Source organism: Aythya fuligula, chromosome Z, assembly GCF_009819795.1.
Source record: "Aythya fuligula isolate bAytFul2 chromosome Z, bAytFul2.pri, whole genome shotgun sequence".
Classification (NCBI taxonomy): Eukaryota; Metazoa; Chordata; class Aves; order Anseriformes; family Anatidae; genus Aythya; species Aythya fuligula.
In genome coordinates, this window is record NC_045593.1 from 61295442 (window position 1) to 61316426 (window position 20985).

Genomic DNA, 20985 nt, shown 5'->3' on the forward strand with positions numbered 1-20985 from the left:
GCCTCTGGAGGAGCAGGTATTTTCCTGCAGTCTTTGGAGGATGTGGAAGCATGTGGATCCTGTGGTCCACAGGGAACCCATTCTGGAGGAGTTCATGAAGGATTGTGGAAAGAACCCCTCCCTAGGATGAAGGAGCAGCACACTGGGCACAGCCGCCATTCACCCCCCCCCCCCCCACACACACCTCTTGGGAGGAGTTAAAAGCATTGGGAATGAAGGAGTGAAGGTGGACATGGGAAGAACGGGGGATGTGGAGGAGGTTTAGATTTTGATTTTTGCTTTAGATTTTGTCTTTTTCTCCATCCAACTCCATTTAAAATGGCAATAAACTAAAAAAATGTTCCCCAAGTCAAATCTGTTTTGTCTGTGATAGCAACTGGTAGGTGATCTCCCTGTCTTTATTTTGACCCCAGAGCTTTTCATCTTATTTTGGCAGCTGTCCTGTAGAGGGGCAAGGTGGTGAGAGAGCACTTAAGCTGGCATCTGGCAGCAAGCCAAGGTCGACTCAACTCAAAACTTTAATTTCTTCAGGCAGATGTTTGTTTCAGATCTATTTTTTTTTCTTAAGTTACCTGGCTGGACAGAAACCTGCCACCACTGGAATGTTTTAACTCTTATGATGTTCATATAGTAAGTGACTCCTGTAGGCCGCTTTTGTGGAATTCAAATGTTTGTTGAAGAAAGTTTGTCAGGTGTACATTTGTATTTCATTACTCCACCCCACCCCCTCACACACACACACTTTTTTTTTTGCATTGAGATACTACTCTGGAGATGGTGTTTAAAAAAAAGTTATTGAGTCCTCTTTCCATATATCATTTTTAGTGAAATTATGTTTAAGTTGAAGCAGCTGGGGAGTATACAGTGTCTAACATGGTCAGCTTGAGAAATCAGGAGCTGTGGTTTTAAATGTGTCTGACTTTTGTTTAACAATGTGTAAAGTAACTTTGAAGTCACTTTTCCTCCTCCACTCCATTGTCTGCAGCATTTAAATCCTGCTACTGTTAGCAGCTCATCCTTCTTTCTCTATCCAATTTAAATCACAAGAGTAACATGTGAAAAACATCTCCTTTTACAGTGCCCTCCCTTGCTTGCTATCTGCTACTGAAATAGCTTTGATTGACGAGCTGCAAGGCTCATTTCCTTCTTTCACTCCACTTCTATGTATTTGGTTCAGTTTCAGCTCTTGCACTTATCAAACTGTTGCAATTCAGTTTGTAAACCCCATGGAAGCCTTTTTATGGATTATTTTTTAATATTATTTTCCTGGAGTAATGATTTGAGTTAATTCAAGGAGATACATGAGACGAGCATAAGAGCTGACATCAGGTAAGAGGCAGAAATGGATGGGAAGCAGGATCTGCCTCCTTTTTTTGTGAATGGTGAAGCTCCTGATGCCTCATTAATGAAATTCATCTTTACTCTTCAGTGAAGCTAGCCTTTAAGAGCTTTGTGCAGAGGGTTATATAAGTTAAGTGTTGCTTTTTTTTTTTTTTTCCCTCTGTGGGGGAACATTTTAGAAGAAATTTGAGAGAATAGCTCTGAAGAGGTTTTTTTTTTTTTTTTTTTCCTTCAGTTCCCATACTTATGTCTTTAAATACATCGTTTTAGGAATTTGCAATGAATGCATCTGCTGGTTGCATGATTCTTTATTCTAGGTTCAGAAGCATGTATCTGACTTATGGCTTTAGTGTTCTACGATACTACTGTCTGTAGAATAAAACAGTTTTCTCAGATACCAGATTAAGTGAATGCAGAAGTTATGTACCTTCAAGCAGACAACTCTATCTACAGACTCTGAGAAGCAGATAGAACAGGTAGTACTTTTACCTGAAATAGAGCCCGAGAGATTCAGGCGTATATCAGATCACAAAGAAAGAAGAGTTAAGAGACCTCTAGAGAAGACCTTAATCAAGTCTTTTATGGTCACGTTGTCTGAGAAATGCCTAACATTGAGCTTATTCCATTTTATTCCTGTCTCCTTATTTTAACCTGCTCATATTGAATTTTCTTTTTAAATTATTTTTCTACAGCTTGCATTTATCTGCATATAGAATCTTTTGAATTTTATGCTTAATGTATTTAAATTACATTTTTTCCTGAGTAGATGCCTTCCTTTTGTTTAGATTGTTTTCCCAAGTTGAGGTCAGGTTCAATGGCTAGCTGACTACCTTTTACTGAACATGTAAAATTCCAAAGGCTGTGTGCCTGATCATTTTTCTTCTTTATATTATTATATTATTTTCTTCTTTATATTAGAAGACAACTTCTGAAATATATACCTTTGCTAGATACTCTGAATAAAATAAGTAAGGAGAGAAGCTGGGTGTTGCACCAACTATGGGTTCCAACTGTGTAAATAAAACAGATGAGAAACACATATATCTAATCTGTGCTTTGAGAATGCGGGATACAGATTTCTAAAAAGCCCATGTCCTGAAAGCTAAAGGAAATAGTGAAAAATCTAGAAAACTTAATTTGATAGAAGCCAGTTTATCTATTTACAGAAATTTGCTGAAGGTTGGCTTCGGGTAGCTAGTCACTGGTTTCAACACTGATAGGTGGAAGAAACTGCTTAATAACAGAGCTTTTATGTTACACATCAAGTTTTTGACCTGTTATGAGTAATGATTTATTCTTGTGTTACTATATCATCATGTAAAAGTATCCCATGCAATGGGACTTTTAGTAAACACTTTATACATATACTTGCCGTGCAAAACCACAACATTCAAAGCTTTTAGAAACTGAAAACTCTTATCCTGGTGTGTCTTAGAACAATTTGTACCTACCATTATAATGCTGCACTTTCTACAGCCATAAGTGTGATTCAGCGACGTGTTTACATTGGCAATCGCAAACACTGTGTTGATACAGAAAATATCAGCTTCCAGTGAAGGACCTGACATGACTACATGCACATTATTGACCTTTTAGGTGGTTACCAAAGCAATGTGTTTATGTGGTAACTTATAAATGTTCTGTCTAGTTTCCTGGTTGGTTATGTTACTTAAAGTTTTACCTTTCTCTCTTCAGGGCATTGCTTATGCCCAGAATGTTCACTGGGCATTGCAAGTGTCTGATGCTATTGTGTGCTCTCATAGTTTTCAGTGGATCCCACATTTCCAGAGCTTATGCCTTTGACATGAAATCAATGTCCTCGATTAATTAATAGAGGAGATTCTGACCTGCTTGGAGAATTCATAAATAACTCCAAGTTTTGTTACCCCTACAGAATAAAGTCAATTTCTGCTTCATTCATTTCCTCACATCTTCTACTCGCTTTCCAACTCTTACACTATCACTTATGGTGCTCTTCCACTCAGTCTTGACCTTGCACCTTCATTAGAGATATATGCTGTTCCTAGAGGAAACTTATGTTTGTATTTGAATTTGTAATCTCACTTCATGTATTTATCAGGTATGAACATGTCCTCTGTTCAAGGCAGGAAACTCTGTGCCCAAACGCTTTTGCACACTTTCAAGCACCAAAATCCATACAGAAAATGTGTTAGAGTAACTCCAGTTTTGGTGATCTTCCTTTCCACAATTTCATTATGAGATTAAAGGTGTTTCTTAAACAGGAAAATGTAATCTACATCTTCCATCATAGTTCATTTGCTCTTTTTCTTCATTCCCACGAGATTGTAAATATCATGTAATTTATGTGCTGGGGGAAAGAAAAGACTTTTTATGCTCTTAGACTTCCTGCTAGATTGCTGTAGCAACAGCTTAAAATAGCTGGCTTGTTCTGTTTGGGAAGATACAACATGGCATCTTGAGGTTCTGTTCTAGTTTTGTTTTGAGACTAATGTTTAAATAAATACATTATTTACTCAGTTTAAATAAATTTGTACTCTGCTGTGCTTCACTTTTAGTGGAATTACACTGAAATTATTAAAGCTCTTACCTTTTGAAAGTATTTCTTGTTTTTTAATTACCACCCAAATGCATAGCTTTGGAAGAAACTTCTTTGAATGAAGTCCTTTGTTATTACAGATAACCATACTATACAATTTCTTTGAAGCTGAGGAAAGGTTAAAGTTAATTAGTTTTGTGGAATTTTTAAATAAACTGTCTTTATTTTGTAAAAGGTCACATATATTTATATATAAAGGCTGCTTTTTTGTACACTTACTGTAAATTTATAGCTTTTCTTCAGATGTTAAAGATAAATCAGAAAGATTGAAAGCTTTTGTTGGATTTTCTTTGAGAAAAATGCCAGTTAAATAGATTTTTTTCTTCTGTAAAGTTCTTACATGATTCAAAAATAGGAAGTGAATTTTAGAAGTGTGCAAGGGAGCTATGTCTTTAAAATCGTACAGAAAGTAAAAAGCTTGTCCAGATGATTGTTTATCAGTTTCAGTCTGCTTTTAGGAAATAAGACAATGTTTCTAAATAAATAAAAATTGGGTATGGTAACTTTGGTCTAAACTTATGTTAGAAGATTGTTTTAGAAGCTGTCTGGTATCTAAATTTCATAAGAATGTGTTAGAGTTACTCTGGAGTTACTTGATTTACCAGAGATCTTCTTATTTTGCATTAACAATTGAAATGTTCTTCCTTGTATCATTAGTGTACCAGTCAACAGTATATACAAAAGGAGCTTTATTATAACAACTGACTATATTTCTGAATACTTTTACGTGATAGTTTTTCAATTCCCTTTTGTGAATTTGACTTTTGCCTCAGTCTCTCACACTGTAATCACTTCTTGCTGCTTTCTTAACCTGTCCTTTTCATCACTTACATTTCCCTGTCTATTAAGTATCTTGTGCTATTTCTGTATAATGTTTTCCCTACTTTCCTTACCCACTGCTATTGCAAGCTGTAGTCATTTCGGTGGCTTAAGGCTTTTGTTCTTACCCTTTGTGTAAAGTTTCAGTTTCCTTAGAATAGGACTTGCCAAGTGCTTCTCATCACCCTAGTTTTGTCTTGGGTGTCCTACTGCGACTTGAAACGTGCTTTTATTTGTCAATTTTCTATTAATTTACAATTCATCTCTCCTTGTAATGAACAAGCTGATCCAGTGTTATTGCTGTTACTTGATGAAAACAGCTTTGGTTTGAATTGCAGAACTTTTTTTTTATGGATTTATATATTTTAAATTTCTTCTACCCTTTTTTTAGATGTTGGATGTCTATGACATTCTTCCTTTCGATAATCCAGATGGTGGTGTTTGGAAACAAGGATTTGATATCACATACAATGAAAATGAATGGGACAGCGAACCGCTTCAAGTTTTTGTTGTGCCTCACTCACATAATGACCCAGGTAATATTTTAACCATATCGATTTGGGTATCTAGAGGCTTTTGAATTAAGATACATATATATATGTGTATGTATGTATGTATATATATATATATTAAGAATTAAGATACATATATATATGTGTATATATATATATGTGTGTGTATATATATGTGTATATATATACATATATATATATATGTATCAATATATATATATTATATATATTATATATCTTAATATATATGCAATTAATTAATATAATTAATATAATAATTATATTTTATTATTATATATTATATATATATATTATATATATAATTATTATATAATTAATTATATAATTAATATAATTAATATAATATAATTGCATATAATATATATGCAATTAATTAATATAATGCAATTTCTGTTAAAATCTTGATGTTTTTTCTGCACAGTATGTTAAATTTAAATCTAGCAAAGCAGTCAAACATACATAACTTTAATGCTATGGACTTCAAGGGACAACTATTACAATAGAAATTGTACACATGTACATTAACTGGAGTAGAACTTCAGTGGTGTTATTAGAAGGTGACATTTTTCTGTGTTTCTGTGAACATCTTAAGTAGATGTTCATGGTGTAATAAATAAAGTGGACAAGTGTCACTTGCATTTTACAGTCATTTCAAAAAAACTGAATTACGCTGCTAAGCATATTCCTGGTATGTGTACGCTGACCATGAGATGCTGGTGAAGCTGCTTGTTTTTGTGGAAAGCCACAATTGAATTGACTTAAATCTCTTGAGTCTTAAATATCTCTTAAATAATCTTAAATTATTTCTGTCCTTTCACTTCTAGCATGTAAAATCAAGAAATCTGCATCTCCTTGTGCATAAAATTTTCCATCATGTTCAAAATTCTCAGTTGTTATTAAATAGTGTTAGAATGAGGTATATAGTATGATATTGTTACCCTGGTATGTGTAGCCCCTTCCATTACCATACGTGATTGTGTGAAACTGAATTGTTTGCTTTTGGAAGGAGTGTTATCACAGAAATCTTCAGATCTTTGGTAAGGACACTTCTGTGGAGTTGTCTGCAGTATGAAAATGCTTGTTAATAAGCACTTGAATTAAGGAAAATATATTTACACCAGAGGTGTAAAATCTCTTGTATAGCTAATGGTTACATTATTCCTTTCTCACAGAGGATTAAAAGACATGGTACAAAGAGAATTCTTTATGCCAGAAAAGCTTAAGGTATACCTACACTGTAACAATATACATGAAAAATACTTACCAACAAAAGAAGTTGCTTGGTAAAGATATAACTAGTAGCTCCAGAAGCATTAATTTCTCTTTCCATTTTGTCTTTTCTCATCTGAGGCTACTTTTGTTTAAGCTTTTCATGTAACCAGTTATGCCTGTGAAATCGGTAGTTGAAAGGCAAAGAAACTGCCTTGAAACAGAACCTATAGAGAAAGGGGAAAGGTACTCTTCAGTTTTAAGCTCTGTTTTTGGGAATGGCTCGAAATGCTTGAATGCTCTGAAATGCTTTGTATAACTAGATTCTGATAAATCTGGATTGCCTGCGTTCATATGATTGCAACCAGAATGTACAAAATTGGAGTCTCTGTGATTCTTCCTTCAGTAAATAATATATTTACCCATTATTGGGAAAACAGATACGAGAATGGGTACCTCTCATACTTATGATCAGCATCAGGAATAATTCTCATTCTGTTGAAGGCAGGTGGTGGAGATTAGAGCACCTCACTAGAATGAGGTCAAAAGCCTTCAAAGATAACTGGCCAACCCTTCTAACATTTATGGCTATGTTGACAGCGATCCTGGTAATGTCTTTTCAGTTAATTATTTTAGAATTGAGACTTGTGAGCTTTCTAATACGTGTTTGAATTAGACTGAAGATCTTTATTGCTGGATGCGATTGTTACACACATAGTACAAGCAGAACTGAAGGAGACTCATTTCCCCCCCCCCCCCAAATTTCTGCCTAACTAAAAATGCATGTGAAAGTGTATGTGAATATATCAGGTCCAAATACTGCTTTTAAAAAGTGCATTAATTATTTTTAACATCAGTAATTTTATCTTACAACCCATTTTTATTGTTTAAAATCATCTGTTTCCCAGGTGGAAATCTGTATAGTTTTAAGAAGTTTATTGCAGTGATAAGATAAAAGAGGATTTAAGCATAAAGTTTTAATACATAGAGTTTAACTTCACAGAGTTTCAGGTTGGTTTTCTTTCTGTTGACCGGATCTGGATATGTTTTTCGTGTGACTTAGTTTTCCTGACATGTTTGGAATAGTAATTAAGATTGTTGTTCTAATCCACCAAAGTATAAGACTAGGATAGGATAACACTAAAGCAGAAATGAAAAAATGCTGGTTGAATTAAATTTGAGAAGTTTACCTTTAAAAAAAATTCAGACTGTAGACCGTGAAATTGAAAGTTCATTGGTTGATATGTTGATGTTTAATAGGAAAATTAAAGTACAATTACTACTGTTCATCTAGAACTTGTTTTCTTCTTAATACAGAGCTGCAGCATACTCTTTTCTAGAAACAGAGAGCTGTCTATGAAGGCTATGTAAAGACTATACAATATAATCCAAGAGGTGAACACTTAATTACTGTAGAGGAAGAAGAGATCTAGGAGTAGAATGTGAAACTGCAGGTGGTTGGCTTTTTTTTTTTTTTTTACATGCTGAATTACATGCTATCACAGTTTTTATTGCTGGCTTCTCAATATTTCTGTGGTTGCATGTAAAGTATTAGGCAACGTTTAGGGAGGGAGGTCTTTTTTTCTTTTTTTTTTGTTAGAACAGTTCCTTTGGAAATTGAGAGTACCGTTACAGACATCATGCTTTGATTATTGATCAGTATAAATGTTCTTTTTTTTTTTTGTAAGCTTTCCATGCTACCTAAAACATATAGGCAAATAAGAAACAAGACTTCCATTTTTCAACTTTTTGGAACAGCATACGTGATTGTGTCTCCTTCCAGGAACTAGTTAGCTGAGTGTTAAACAGAACTATAATACTAGTTTGTCTGTTTGTGTTCTGATTTTTTTCTGAAACTTTGCCTGTTTCTCTACATTTGTGTCTTAAGTAGAGCTTGAGGAAGAAAATTGAGCTGGAAAGTGTAGACAGTTATAGTGCCAAATCAGTTAGTGAAATGCTTCAGGATTTTTTGCACAGCAATGAATTGCATTGACTTTTGGACATGACTTGAATGCTGTCACGTCCAACAAAGAAAACAGTTTTAACATTAAAAAAGTGCATAGTGACGATAAATGGGGAGGTGGGGTTGGATGGAGGTGTGAGGATGTAGAGCAGAGGATTCAGCTTTCCACATGTATGAGGATAAATATGAGTGAGGCAGTTGAAAGAAAAGCAGCTTAACAGCACTCACGCTCTACTGCTATCACACTTTCTTTCAGAAAATGAAAGTAACTGGCAAAGTCCCGAGTACTCATTAAGTCAAGACTAGCATAAGGACATTAAAAGCAGTATATTTTTTCTTATTTACAATTTCACATTGGCAAAGGTTCTGCTATAAATTTAAACCAACAAGAGTGATTTTGGTGATATAACTAGCTTTAGTTTTGGTAATTGCAGCTTTAAGCTAATATACTTTTTTCCAGAGGTAAATTAGAATTAAAATTTTCCTGGTCCAAATACACTGGTAAGCCTTTTCTTTCAGTTTGGGAATAAGCTCTTAGCTCATTAAGTATCAGAATGAACTTGAGTTGTACTAGATTAAGTGATGTTAGGGGTTGAAATGCGAAATAATATATTTAACATGGTTTAGTCTTTAGTATTCAGCTTCTGGGAAGCAATTGCAAGTTAATTAATTCATTGTTCTCTTCAGCTTTTGATAATTTTTTAAAAAAATCTTTATAGCTCTATGCAAAGTTGGGCAGTCTCCACAAGTAGCTATGTTTAAGCATGTTTTAGCATTGATTTATAATGAACTATATTAAGTGCAAGGTACCAGACATGGTAATGAAATTTCAGAGTATTTTCTGGTGGCTTGCAACTAATGCTATGAACAGTTAAATTTTTCCTAAGACTTGCTCAAGATTCAGCATGCTAACCATGTTGTACCCTTCTTCTATAGCTTAACTGATTATATATTAAAAATGAGTCCTTACGCATAACTCTGTTCTTCCTACATTATAATATGTTGTTATGCCAGTTGCTTTGTCATTTATTCCTATACTTTATTTATGTTGGTTTATTAATGAGTTTTTCAACAATGTTTTAAGACTAATTCAGTGTAGATTTGCTTTTTTTCTGCAATATAGTAGGGTAATAAAACCATGCTAATATAGTTCATTGTTATGATATATTTCTGCATATGAAAAACATAGTATGGTTTCAATAGTTTCAGTTCATTTTGCATTAGTTTTGTGCTAGTATAAGGATGTTATATCTTACAGAATAAATTCCTACTAAAAAAGCCATAAATATGTAGTCTGCTACGTGTGGCTGTTTTCATGTAAGTATTGGTAAAATATTTCTTTGATTTGTTAAAAGGTAAATGAGCATTACATTGGCTCTACAATTCTACCTAAGATGAATGTCATCTATCTATTATCCTTAAAATAAAGCAGAGTACAAATATTGATTCAGAAAGGATATATTCAATAATAAATTTAGACTTAAAATGATTTTATTAATACTAAAATCTTAAGCATTAATCTAAGTTATTTTTCAAACAATATTAACTCCATCCAGAAAAACTTAATGCTCATTAAGCAGACTGGCATTGAGTTAGAATGGCAGTGCATCCACAGAGCAGAAATGAGAGGGAGAACTTGTAATCAGAGTGGAATCAATATGGTCAGATTTATCTGGATAATAATTTTCATATTTAATGGAAGCTTTCACAAAATCTTAAAATGTGGATGTTTTAGGGGTGATTTATAATATCATTTGCTTTCTCCAGTAGTTATTATATGTTCCTTAAACACAGCTGCTGAGAACCTTTTGGCAGCACACTCATGCAATGCAAGACCTGGTATGAAGAAGAGGAATATGCTCGTTGTGTATTAAGTAGACAGGTTTATCTGCTTCCTTTTCCTAGTTAGAGTTACAGAAAGAAGAACAGCCTTTCCATATTCTGGGGTGGAAGATGCATGTGCTTCTTCATACAAGGTTTTAGGGAGAGGTTAAAGAATTTCATGGAAGGCTCCACACTGCAAGGCATTGCATTTGCAAACTGCAAGGCACTGCAATTGCAATGCATTGTTGAAGTTGGATATTCATTCACTCTATATCTCACTGAGTTGATAGCTTTCCTGAAAAGGGATTGCAGCTGCAACATACTTTCCCCAGTCATTGCTACAAAACCCCTTAGTCATAAATGATGCTGGACATGTGCAGCAGGGTTTACTGATGCTCAGATAACCCTCATTTTATTTCTTTATACTCTCTTTGTGGGATACCAGTAGTGTCTCTTCATTTTCTCTTCAATATGTTACTAGTAATTTCAGTCCAGTCATTTTATGTAGACTAGAGTGATGAGGTGCAGTAGGAAATTGACAATTTAAAAATCCGCATATTCTCAGCTGATCAAAGTACAATGCCTAATATTCCATATGTTTATACTTCAAGGCAATAAAGCATATAAACTTCATAAAGAAAATAACAAAACAAAAACAACAACCGAACAACAACATAAAAATCCCAGAGTGTAGTACTAGAAGTTGTCCACAGCATAAAAAATTCAAAATTGAAAAAAATGTTCCACTTAATTATTTGAAGGGGAGGGGGAGAAGGCAGGTCACTAAAAATGGAAAGTAATATGCATTTCCTTTTGTTTTTCTTTTACTTAGGCTGGCTGAAGACTTTTGATGATTACTTCAGAGATCAGACACAACATATCCTAAATAACATGGTTATAAAACTGCAAGAAGACAACCGAAGGAAATTCATATGGTCTGAGATTTCTTACTTTTCAAAGTGGTGGGATGGAATAGATAGCCAGAAAAAGGATGCCGTTAAAAGGTTTGAACACCTTTGCTACTTCTTACATTCAATGTGGCATGTTCTGCAACTTTGTGTGTAATTGACTGCATTGTAAACTTGAGATTCGGCTCGTACTGCAGAATTATTAGAATAATCACACTACTCAAATTCTGATTGTTTGGGTGTGTTTACTGTTTTTCATTTATAAAGTAAAACTGTTCGGACAAATGGACCTCAATTACTAGTAAAGGTTTCCATGTCCAGCATTTAAGAGCAATTCAGATTGCAATGGGTTGTGATTACAAACTTAACTCCGTTATTGGAAGTCATGTTAAAGCGCCATTAATGGAATAATTTTTCATACTAGCTATTTATGTACTTCTTTCTCCAGTTACAACACAGTTATGAAATGAGACTTTTCTTTTTTAAATGAGCATTTTTGATAAACAAGTGGCAACTTCAATTGTGAAGTAGTATGTACCCTTTCTCATTTCTTTTAATCTGCCTCGAGACAGTATTCAACAGTCCCTAACTCATCTCTGTGATTCCCTTCTTCACATGCCCCCCTTCAAGGTGCATGGGATGCATTATAGTAATGTAAGCCTCATAGCTCCAAAGCTTAAGTAACCCTGGAAATCTTGAAAATGACTTAAAAACTATTAAAAGAACTATGTACAATGTATGAGTATTACAGTACAGTTGCTCGTTTTTTTGAGATGGAAAAAAAAAAAAGCCTTGGAACACTAACCAGTAAATGATACTACAGAACTATGTACCTTCCTGAGGGAAATCAGGTATTTAGTTAAACTGGTGCAACAGTTACAGAAACTGCACTAGAGATTATTGTTCCTGCATATTTTACAGTGCTCTTATTGGCTTTATCTATAATATGACTAATTTCTGATATTTACTGTATTTCTTTCTTGGATTATTTTAGCAGTTATATGCTAGTGTACAGTATAATTAAAAAGATTAAATTATTTAATTGTAGGAACAGCCTGATGCTGGAAGCATGATAGTTATGTTTATTGGCATCTTAATAGGGAGACTGGATCATCCTGTGATGTGTTTCAAGAAGGCATTTTAATGAGTGAGATGGTCTGAAGCGTTTATAGATATAATAAACATTGGAGCTCTATCAAGCTCTCTAAAACAGTAAAAGGAACAGTAGATTAAGGATGGAAGATAGCAGTAGTGCTTTAAATGTGCAGTGTCTAGGCATCTTGATCAATTGGTCTTCAGCACTGTGCAACATACTGTTTTCTTTTTTGTAGTCTGTGCATGAAGTAGCTATCTTCCTGATTAAAACAAAAAAAATATATATACCACATGCAGAAGAGGTACTAGTTTCGTTGTTGTTGTTGTTCTGCACACAGGCATTAAAAAAAAATCACTGTTTCTATATTGATTCTTTCTTTCTTTGATTAAAAAATGTAGGCCAACGTCAGAAGTAACGTAACTTAGACTTTGTGATTGTGTCCCTTACAACTACCTGTCAGGTATTCAGAAATTGATTTTAAAAATATGTTTTCATATGCAATATTCTGAACACAATTTACATATTCTTCAGGTTAATAAAAGATGGACAATTTGAAATAGTAACAGGAGGATGGGTCATGCCTGATGAAGCCTCTGCTCATTACTTTGCTGTAATTGACCAGATGATAGAAGGACATCAGTGGCTAGAAAGGAACCTGGGTATGTAGATTGATCTAAAATATAACTGTGTTAGTACAGCAAGTTGCTTCATATCTCTTATGTCCTTAGCAGGCTTTCCTTGCTCTTCTTCCCTGAAATGTTAAATCAGACTACTTACTGAAAGCCAAAAGACTTAGTTTCCAGTATTGACATCTCTATTTGTGAAAATCATGACAAAGACCTTCAAATTACTTAAAAATTTATTTTCCTTCTATTTGTTTGGATCTCTTCTGCAGGCTTTATTGGGTGTTGTGTATTTACTAGGTTCTTAGATATTTCCAAAAAAACAAACAAACATGAATTTTAGTAGTAGTTGTAAAGCCAAAACCAAATGTAATGTTAGAATTGTTTGCGTTAAAAAGAAAAGAAGCCAACTCATTCACTTTCAGAACTTAGAGGAATTCTTGTAGTAAAGTTGACTGAATTGCTTTGGTTGTTGTAAAAGTTGTTTTTTTTTTGTTAGTCGCATAAATAGAGAATTCCTTTTACATTGGCATTATTTGTGTAGTGATTTTATTGATAACAGTATGTCATTTAATTAAATTATTTTGAAAAGCTGTTTCATGATGTCATTTTTAGGACAAGGTGGAATGCTCTTAAACTAAAAGAGAATACATTTAGACTAGACATTAGGAGGAAATTCTTTACTGTAAGGGTGATGAGGCGCTGGTACAGGTTGCCGAGAGAAACTGTAGATGCCTCACCCCCAGAGGTGTTAAAGGCCAGGCTGGATGGGGCCTTGGTCTACCTGGTCCAGTGGGTAGTATCCCTGTCCACTGCAGGGGGGTTGGAGTTCGATGATCTTTAAGGTCACTTCCAAACCCAAGCTATTCTATGATGATTCTTTCTTTTTTAGATTGCAATTTCTACAAATACAGCTCCTCATAATTATAAGACTGTGGAGTAGAAGGGGTAGAAGGCAAGTTTAGTAAAAGGATAATACTGAATCATTGTATTATGCTTCTTTCTGTTTTGTTTCTGATGGGAAAGTAAAAATGCATCTAAGGAACCATGTTGAAGAATCAGTTAAACAAGAGTTAGATACAGTTTCTTTACTTGCTAATGTGAAATTTACTTGCTGGTATGAAATTATAGGTACCTTATAGGTACCTGTACAGGTAGGTATAGGTACATTATAGGTACCGGGATGAGGGGGAATAGGCTAAAGTTGCAGCAGGGGAGGTTTAGGTTAGATGTTAGGAAGAACTTCTTTACCGAAAGGGTTGTTAAGCATTGGAATGGGCTGCCCAGGGAAGTGGTGGAGTCACCATCCCTGGAGGTCTTTAAAAGACATTTAGATGGAGAGTTTAGTGATATGGTTTACTGGAGGACTGGTTAGTGTTAGGTCGGAGGTTGGACTAGGTGGTCTTGGAGGTCTCTTCCAACCTAGATGATTCTGTGAAATTCAGTGAAAAGGCAATAGTAATTGGTATAATTCTAATAATTGTCATTCAAGTAAATAAATTCATTTTGAAAGAAAAGATAGTCCCAAAGCCAGCAAAGGTGAAAATTATTTAAATTACACTGAAAATTCAACAAGTTACAACAGCTGTCTTCATTTGTTCATTTTCTTTCAGCTTTTCTTTCCAATTATAACATCTGGAAACTACTTAAATGAAAAAGATGATGTTTTGTTATGATTCCGTGTAAAAATGTTTGAGACAAAATTGAAATAGTATAAAAGTGTAGAGTACTAATCTCAATGTTTTTTTTTTAATGTAGCTAGAATATATTGCTTCTTAAATATTTGATTTGTTTTCATAAGTAATTATCTGTGTTATTCTAGGTTGTTAATTCCAGTGTGTGTTCTGCAGGAGGCTTAATAGTCAGCTGTGCATTTTCTTTTATTTTCTTGGAAATTTTATCTGTAGTGGTTGGACTTGAGTTATATCGGTATAACTTGGTTTGGGTGAACAGTAAAACCTTTTCCTCCTTTTAAACTTCTTACCTTGTTAACAGGAGTAAAACCAAAGTCTGGTTGGGCAGTTGATCCTTTTGGGCATTCACCAACAATGGCCTACCTACTGAAACGTGCAGGATTTTCAAATATGCTGATTCAGAGAGTTCATTACTCAATTAAAAAACATTTTTCAACTCAAAAGACACTAGAATTTCTTTGGAGACAGAACTGGGGTATGTATTTTTCCTTTATCTCAATTTATTTTATTAGTTTGTGTAGGTAAAATATGGAGTTAAGTTGAATAAATACTCTGGAAATCTTTACAGAACAGCTTGTTTAGAGAAGTTAGTCTAGAATTTAAAAAAGTATATGTATATAAATGTTAGATTTGCAGTTCTTTAAAAAAAATCATTTTGTTCAAAAACTTAAGGGAATTTTTGTGTAACAAAAAAGGAAAAGCTGTGTATTAGGGAAGGGGTTAAAATATGAAAGCTGTGGTGTTGCTATTGCTCCTCAGATCTTGCTGTTACTTCACTTTCATATGTGTTTTTACTTTCTCTAATATTCCTTCTCCTATCCCTCTTAAGAAATATTTATATGGGAAGGGGAAAAGTGTTTTTTATGGTTTTTGGTTTGTTCTGCTACTTCCCAGTAAATAATTTTGAACAAAGGTTCACCTTCCTTTCAAGCATACAAAAAGTATGTTTTACTTTATTAGAATAAATATACTTGCTTTTTTGTAATTTACATGTATATGTTACACAGTTTGAAGGGTTTCATAAGTAATGTAGTAACTACATCATAGTAGACTATGTAAACAAAAAAAAAAAAGTACTTTTCTGTGTGAATTTTATTTTGCTTAGTGTACTGTACCAGCATTCTAATAAGCAATATGATGAATGTATGTATTGGAGGTTTTCTTCCTGCTTTTTAAAATAAACTAATATGTCACAGCTTTATCAATATAGGGAGAAAAAGGTTTATTTTGTACTTACTATTGAAAGGTTGTGATGATTTTGAAGTTCTACAGTTTCTATATATTTTTAATGGGAGGTTGTAACAGGGTGAATATTCAAAGAAAGTAATCTGCACAAGCAAACTTTTCCTGAGGTAAACATACAACTGTTTGTGAAAAAAATTCTGTTACAAAAACACTTCAGAAGTTTTTCTTTTAATGCTGACATATGCCATTTGGTTTACAGGTTGCTTAATTGACCTGCCATTTTAAATGGTCGCATACATAAATCCTGTGTATGATACGATCTAATGTTTTGGCTTCAGAAGGCTTTCAAAAGAGATCAGAGATCACTGATCTGGTATAATATGTAGATATATTGCTTGAGATAGAGAACTCGTATAGTTGAAAGGTAAATGTATATATTCATGGATAATGACATTTTAAGTCACAAGTAGTAGTAAGAGTTTTTAACAAAGGTCTGGAGTGTAAATGCAAAAATTTAGGATTACAAGGTTTTAAAGAGTATTTTTTAAGTATTGTTGACACACTTTTCTTGGGAGCCACGTTCCTTAAGATATAAACAACATTCATCCCTTTTTGCAACATTACCTTACTTGAACTCATAGAACGGTTTGAGTTGGATCAAAAAGATGATCCAACTTTAAGATGACCTTAGAGATCATCTAATTCTAACACCTTCCATTAGACCAGGTTGTTCAAAGCCCCATCCAACCCAGACTTGTGTATGCCCCATCCCTGGAAATATACAACTTCTCTGGGCAACCTGTTCCAGTGCCTCAGCACCATCAAAATAAAGAACTTCCTAAAATCTAATCTATATCTAGTCTTTTTTAGTTTAAAACCATTAACTCCTTGTCCTTTCTTTACACTCTCTGACCAAGAGTCCCTCAGCTTTCCTGTAGGCCCTCTTTAGGTACTCGAAGGCTGCTGTCAGGTCCCCCCGGAGCCTTCTCTTAACCGAAGATGAACAAACCTAACTCCCTACGCCTGTTTTCGTAGGAGACATGCTCCAGCTCTTTGATCATCTTTGTGGCTTTCTTCTGGACTTGTTGTAATACTTCCATGTCCTTCTTGTGCTGGGGCCCCCAGAGCTGAACACAGTGTTCCAGGTGGGGTCTCACAGGAGCAAAGTAGAGCTGATGAAGCTGACTGACTGTCTGGAGTGGCTGGAATTCCTTTGTGCTGCTCTTCAGGTGCTCTCCTGCTGACCCGTGACCCTTCTCCAGGCTCTGGGCATCTATTGGGGAGGAATAGGATGGAGTGAGGTTCCCCTTCCCTGGTAACTCTAGTTTAAATTCCTCTTCACCATCTTCCAGCTTGGCAAGCCTATGAATGAAGATGCTCTTGCCCTTTTCTGAGAGATGGACCCCATCAGCCCCCAGCAGACCATGTTTCTTAAAGCAATTCCTGTCATCTAATTAGCTGAACCCGTCTGAGGCAACAGTCCTGCAACCATCTGTTGATTTGCCAGATCTGACTGGCCCTTTCATAGAATCATTAAGGTTGGAAAAAACCTCCAAGATCATCTTCTGTCTGCACAGCTTTTGAGTCTCTCTGCTCCAAGCCTGTAGCATTTCATGGGGTTGTTGTGGTCAAAGTGCAGGACCGACACTTAGCCATGTTGAACCTCATCCCATTGGTCTCTGTGCATTGACCCATGCTGTCTAGGTCCCTCTGCAGGACCTTCCTGCCCTCTGGCAGATCAACGCTTCTCCCCAACTTGGTGTTGTCTGTAAACTTACTGAGGGTGCACTCAATTCCCTCCTCCAAATCATCAATAAAGATATTAAAGAGGATGAGCCCCAACCCTTGGGGAACACCACTGGTGACCAGTTGCCAACTGGATTTCACTCCATTCACCACCACTCTCTGGGCCCAGCCATTCAGCTGGTTTTTAACCCAACACAGGGTGTACCTGTCCAAGCCATAGGCTGCCAGCTTCTCCAGCAGAATACCATGGGATATTGTGTCAAAGGCCTTGCTGAAGTTTAGGTAAACTACAATCCCCTTCCCTTTGACCATGAGGACTGATGAAAAAAATGGCTGTTCTCCCAAGTCTTTTACTGCTGTTCCAGAGCTCTATAGTCCCTCTTGGTGCTCTGCTGACAGCTCCTGACAGCATCACTGGTGCCCATGTGAAACAGCAGCAGTGAATAATAGTCATTAGGCCTTATGAGTCTCATTAGTCTCTTGGTAATATCCCTGATAAGAGCCCCTGGTAAGCAGCAAACTTCCCTCAAGAGTGGTTGGCGGATGGGTGCCTCTGTACCTCTCAGGAGAGAGTTGCCTACGACTATCCTCCATTGCCTTTTTTTAGTTGCACTGATTGTTATGTAGGGAGCAGACCAGGCTGCCTTACTCAGCTCCGCACACTGCTAGCAATGGGTCTTTCTTTTCAGTGTGCAGAAGGGTGAAGTGGTTCTCTAAGGGCACTTCAGGCTTTGGGGAAGACTCTTTAGTAGATGCATTGACTAGTTGGAAAATTTAAGATTTCAGAGGTAGTCTCAGGATTGCATAGAAGTATATGCACTTCTATGTACATGTAGATGAAATCTATGTATTCATATGTAGAATCACACTGGTAATGTAGTGGAGCTGTGTGTTTGAGAAATTAAGATACTGCTAAAGTTGACCAATTCAGATTTTGTGCTAAAATGAGAACAATACCTGTTTTTGGTGTTTTTTATTTATTTATTTTTTTAATTCTTTTGGAGGTACGCTGCATTTGTTTTATTTATTTAATTTTAATTTATTTTGCTGTTACTCACTTGAAGTATAAAAGATGACTTTTATTCATCTCTAAAATTCTGGAAATAATGAGATTTATCTGTTTGGGAAAAAAAAAACACAACTTTTTTTCATATCTTTCTAAAGCTTCTAGTGCTTGATTGGGATTCTGATCTTTGTTGTATCTTATTTTAGACTCTTTATTATGTAAAACAGAAACAGAGAAAGTTTCTTCTCTATATAGACTCCAGATACAGATATTCAAAAGAAGGGGTTGTCTTGGTCTGATGTTTTTAATGCAGTTCTTCGATTAAGAGGGTGGAAATGATATAGTTTTGGCAAACTTGAGAGCTCATAGTAAAAGTGTGCCCTTTTTAATTCCAGATTTGGGATCCAGTACAGATATCCTTTGTCATATGATGCCTTTCTATAGCTATGATGTTCCTCATACTTGTGGTCCAGATCCAAAAATCTGCTGCCAGTTTGATTTCAAACGTCTTCCTGGAGGAAGAGTAAGCTGTCCGTGGAGAGTTCCACCAGAAGCCATTCATGCTGGAAACATTCAACACAGGTACAGTTTTTACACATCTTAAAAAGGAAAAACTTAAAAAGCTGGTCAAAGATATGTGTTACAGGATGTCGCTTCGAATCATCTCATTTTCAAATACTTTATTTTCCCTATTTTTTATCCCTTCTGGTCCACCTCAGAAATCCAAACAGCAAAGTTGTTGTGGTTTGTTAGTAAGTTGATAAAAGAATCTGGAGTTGCATCAACTTTCCTGGTTTCTTTGTTTTGTTTTTGCATGAAAGATCTTCTTTCCTACCACTTTTTTTTTTTTTTTTTTTTTTTTTAAACTACGGATCAGAATTCTTGCCTAACTTGACACATCTCAGGATCTGTATTTGGTCAGGGCAGTACTGTCACCATCAGTGAGCATTTTACTGCTCTGAAGTGCCGGTATATTAAAAGTTGAAGTATGTAATTGGCTTTTGGGTGCAGGTGGCTTATTATCTGCTACAGTATCAGCTGCTGCAGTATCAGAATAATTGCAGGTGGTCACGGTTCTCAAAATTCTTTGAAACTTCCTTACGTATGAAAAGCAGAAAAAACAAAATGCGTGGAGTTAATGCTTTGCATCTTTATCAAATATCTTTACTGTTCTTTATTTTACTGTGTTTCCGTAGGTTTTAGCTACTTTGATGTGGGCGAAAGTCATAATTCATATGCATTTTATAATATTTAAGCTTCTACTTTAGAAGATACAAAACATTCTGCTTAGAGGGTTCTTTTTAAGGTTCTCAGGTCATTAGATCTAACATTCTGGTACTGAGTAATAAATGAAAGCAGCATGGAAATAGAGCTTTCCTGATTTGGGGGAATAAATTTATATAGAACTATAATTGAGATTTGTATAATCCCCCCCAAATCTATATTTGGTTTTTACTAATCCACTGGCAATAGGCTTCAAGTACAAAATCCAATTGTTAGATATATAACTCCTGGTTTACTGTAATTTTTGTGAATAGACAATGATTTGTCTCCTGCCTGTGGAAGACTTCAGGGATAGCGTGGTTTAGTATCCTGTAACCGCAATACAGTCAGATATTTTCCATGGTATATCCTCACAGTAATTGACAATTGTGGCCTAGGTTTCCTGGACTGGAAAGTTTAAATGAATCCGTGTCCTGTGTCTTACGTGTCCTGTGAAAAAAAAAAAAAAAAGTGAAATTTAATCCAATTCAGGTTTTTCAAATACAAATATTGATTTTTATTTTTTTTTAGCACTGGTCAGAACCAAATTGTCAAGTTTTACAAAACCACTTCTCTATTTTGAAAATAAATAAATTGAAGATGGAACAGCTAAAGGTTTTTGCAGAAAAAGATTGTATTCTATCGTCCTGTTTACTGTCTTCGGGCCTTGTATAACTAAAACCATCTGTGAATTCAAGAGCTGGAAATGTTGGCAGGTGTTTAAAATTATTGCAAATTGCTGAGTATGGTGAATTACAGACAGAGGGGTGACTTAGATTTTAGTCTTGATGCTGCGGTTTTGAAGTGAGCTGCTGTCATCAGAAATGTGATTTGTGATGATGACACATTAAAATTTAACATAATTGTAATATTTTGGCAGTGGAAATGCTATGATAAAGTAATTTGAAAGTACAAAAATGAAAGGTGAAAGTGATGAGAGCAGTAGACAGAAGAATCATATCAAGATATCTAGTGCTTATCAACAGTGGAAAAAAAGGCCCACATTTTTAGGTCAGTTTTAGAAAGTAGAATCTTGAATAAGTACCACAATTATTCGAGTCAAATAGATTTATATGAGCAACAGTTCTTGTTTAACAAATATTTATATGTAGGCTACAAGAGTAATGTAGAGAGCCTGCTCGGAATATATTTTTATTTATTTATTTATTTTGTTTTAATTTATCTCTGAGTTTCCAA

General features: G+C 35.0%; 1 protein-coding gene across 1 annotated transcript in view; it reads left to right on the forward strand.

Annotated features, from left to right (window-relative positions):
• The window catches only part of MAN2A1 (mannosidase alpha class 2A member 1), a 134476-nt gene that overhangs the window by 19521 nt on the left and 93970 nt on the right, over window positions 1–20985 (forward strand). Inside the window, exons 3-7 of the mRNA XM_032206496.1 lie at window positions 5130–5274; window positions 11100–11271; window positions 12803–12930; window positions 14890–15063; window positions 18921–19107. Coding sequence (XP_032062387.1) covers window positions 5130–5274; window positions 11100–11271; window positions 12803–12930; window positions 14890–15063; window positions 18921–19107 — 806 coding nt within the window. The remainder of the gene's footprint in view (window positions 1–5129; window positions 5275–11099; window positions 11272–12802; window positions 12931–14889; window positions 15064–18920; window positions 19108–20985) is intronic.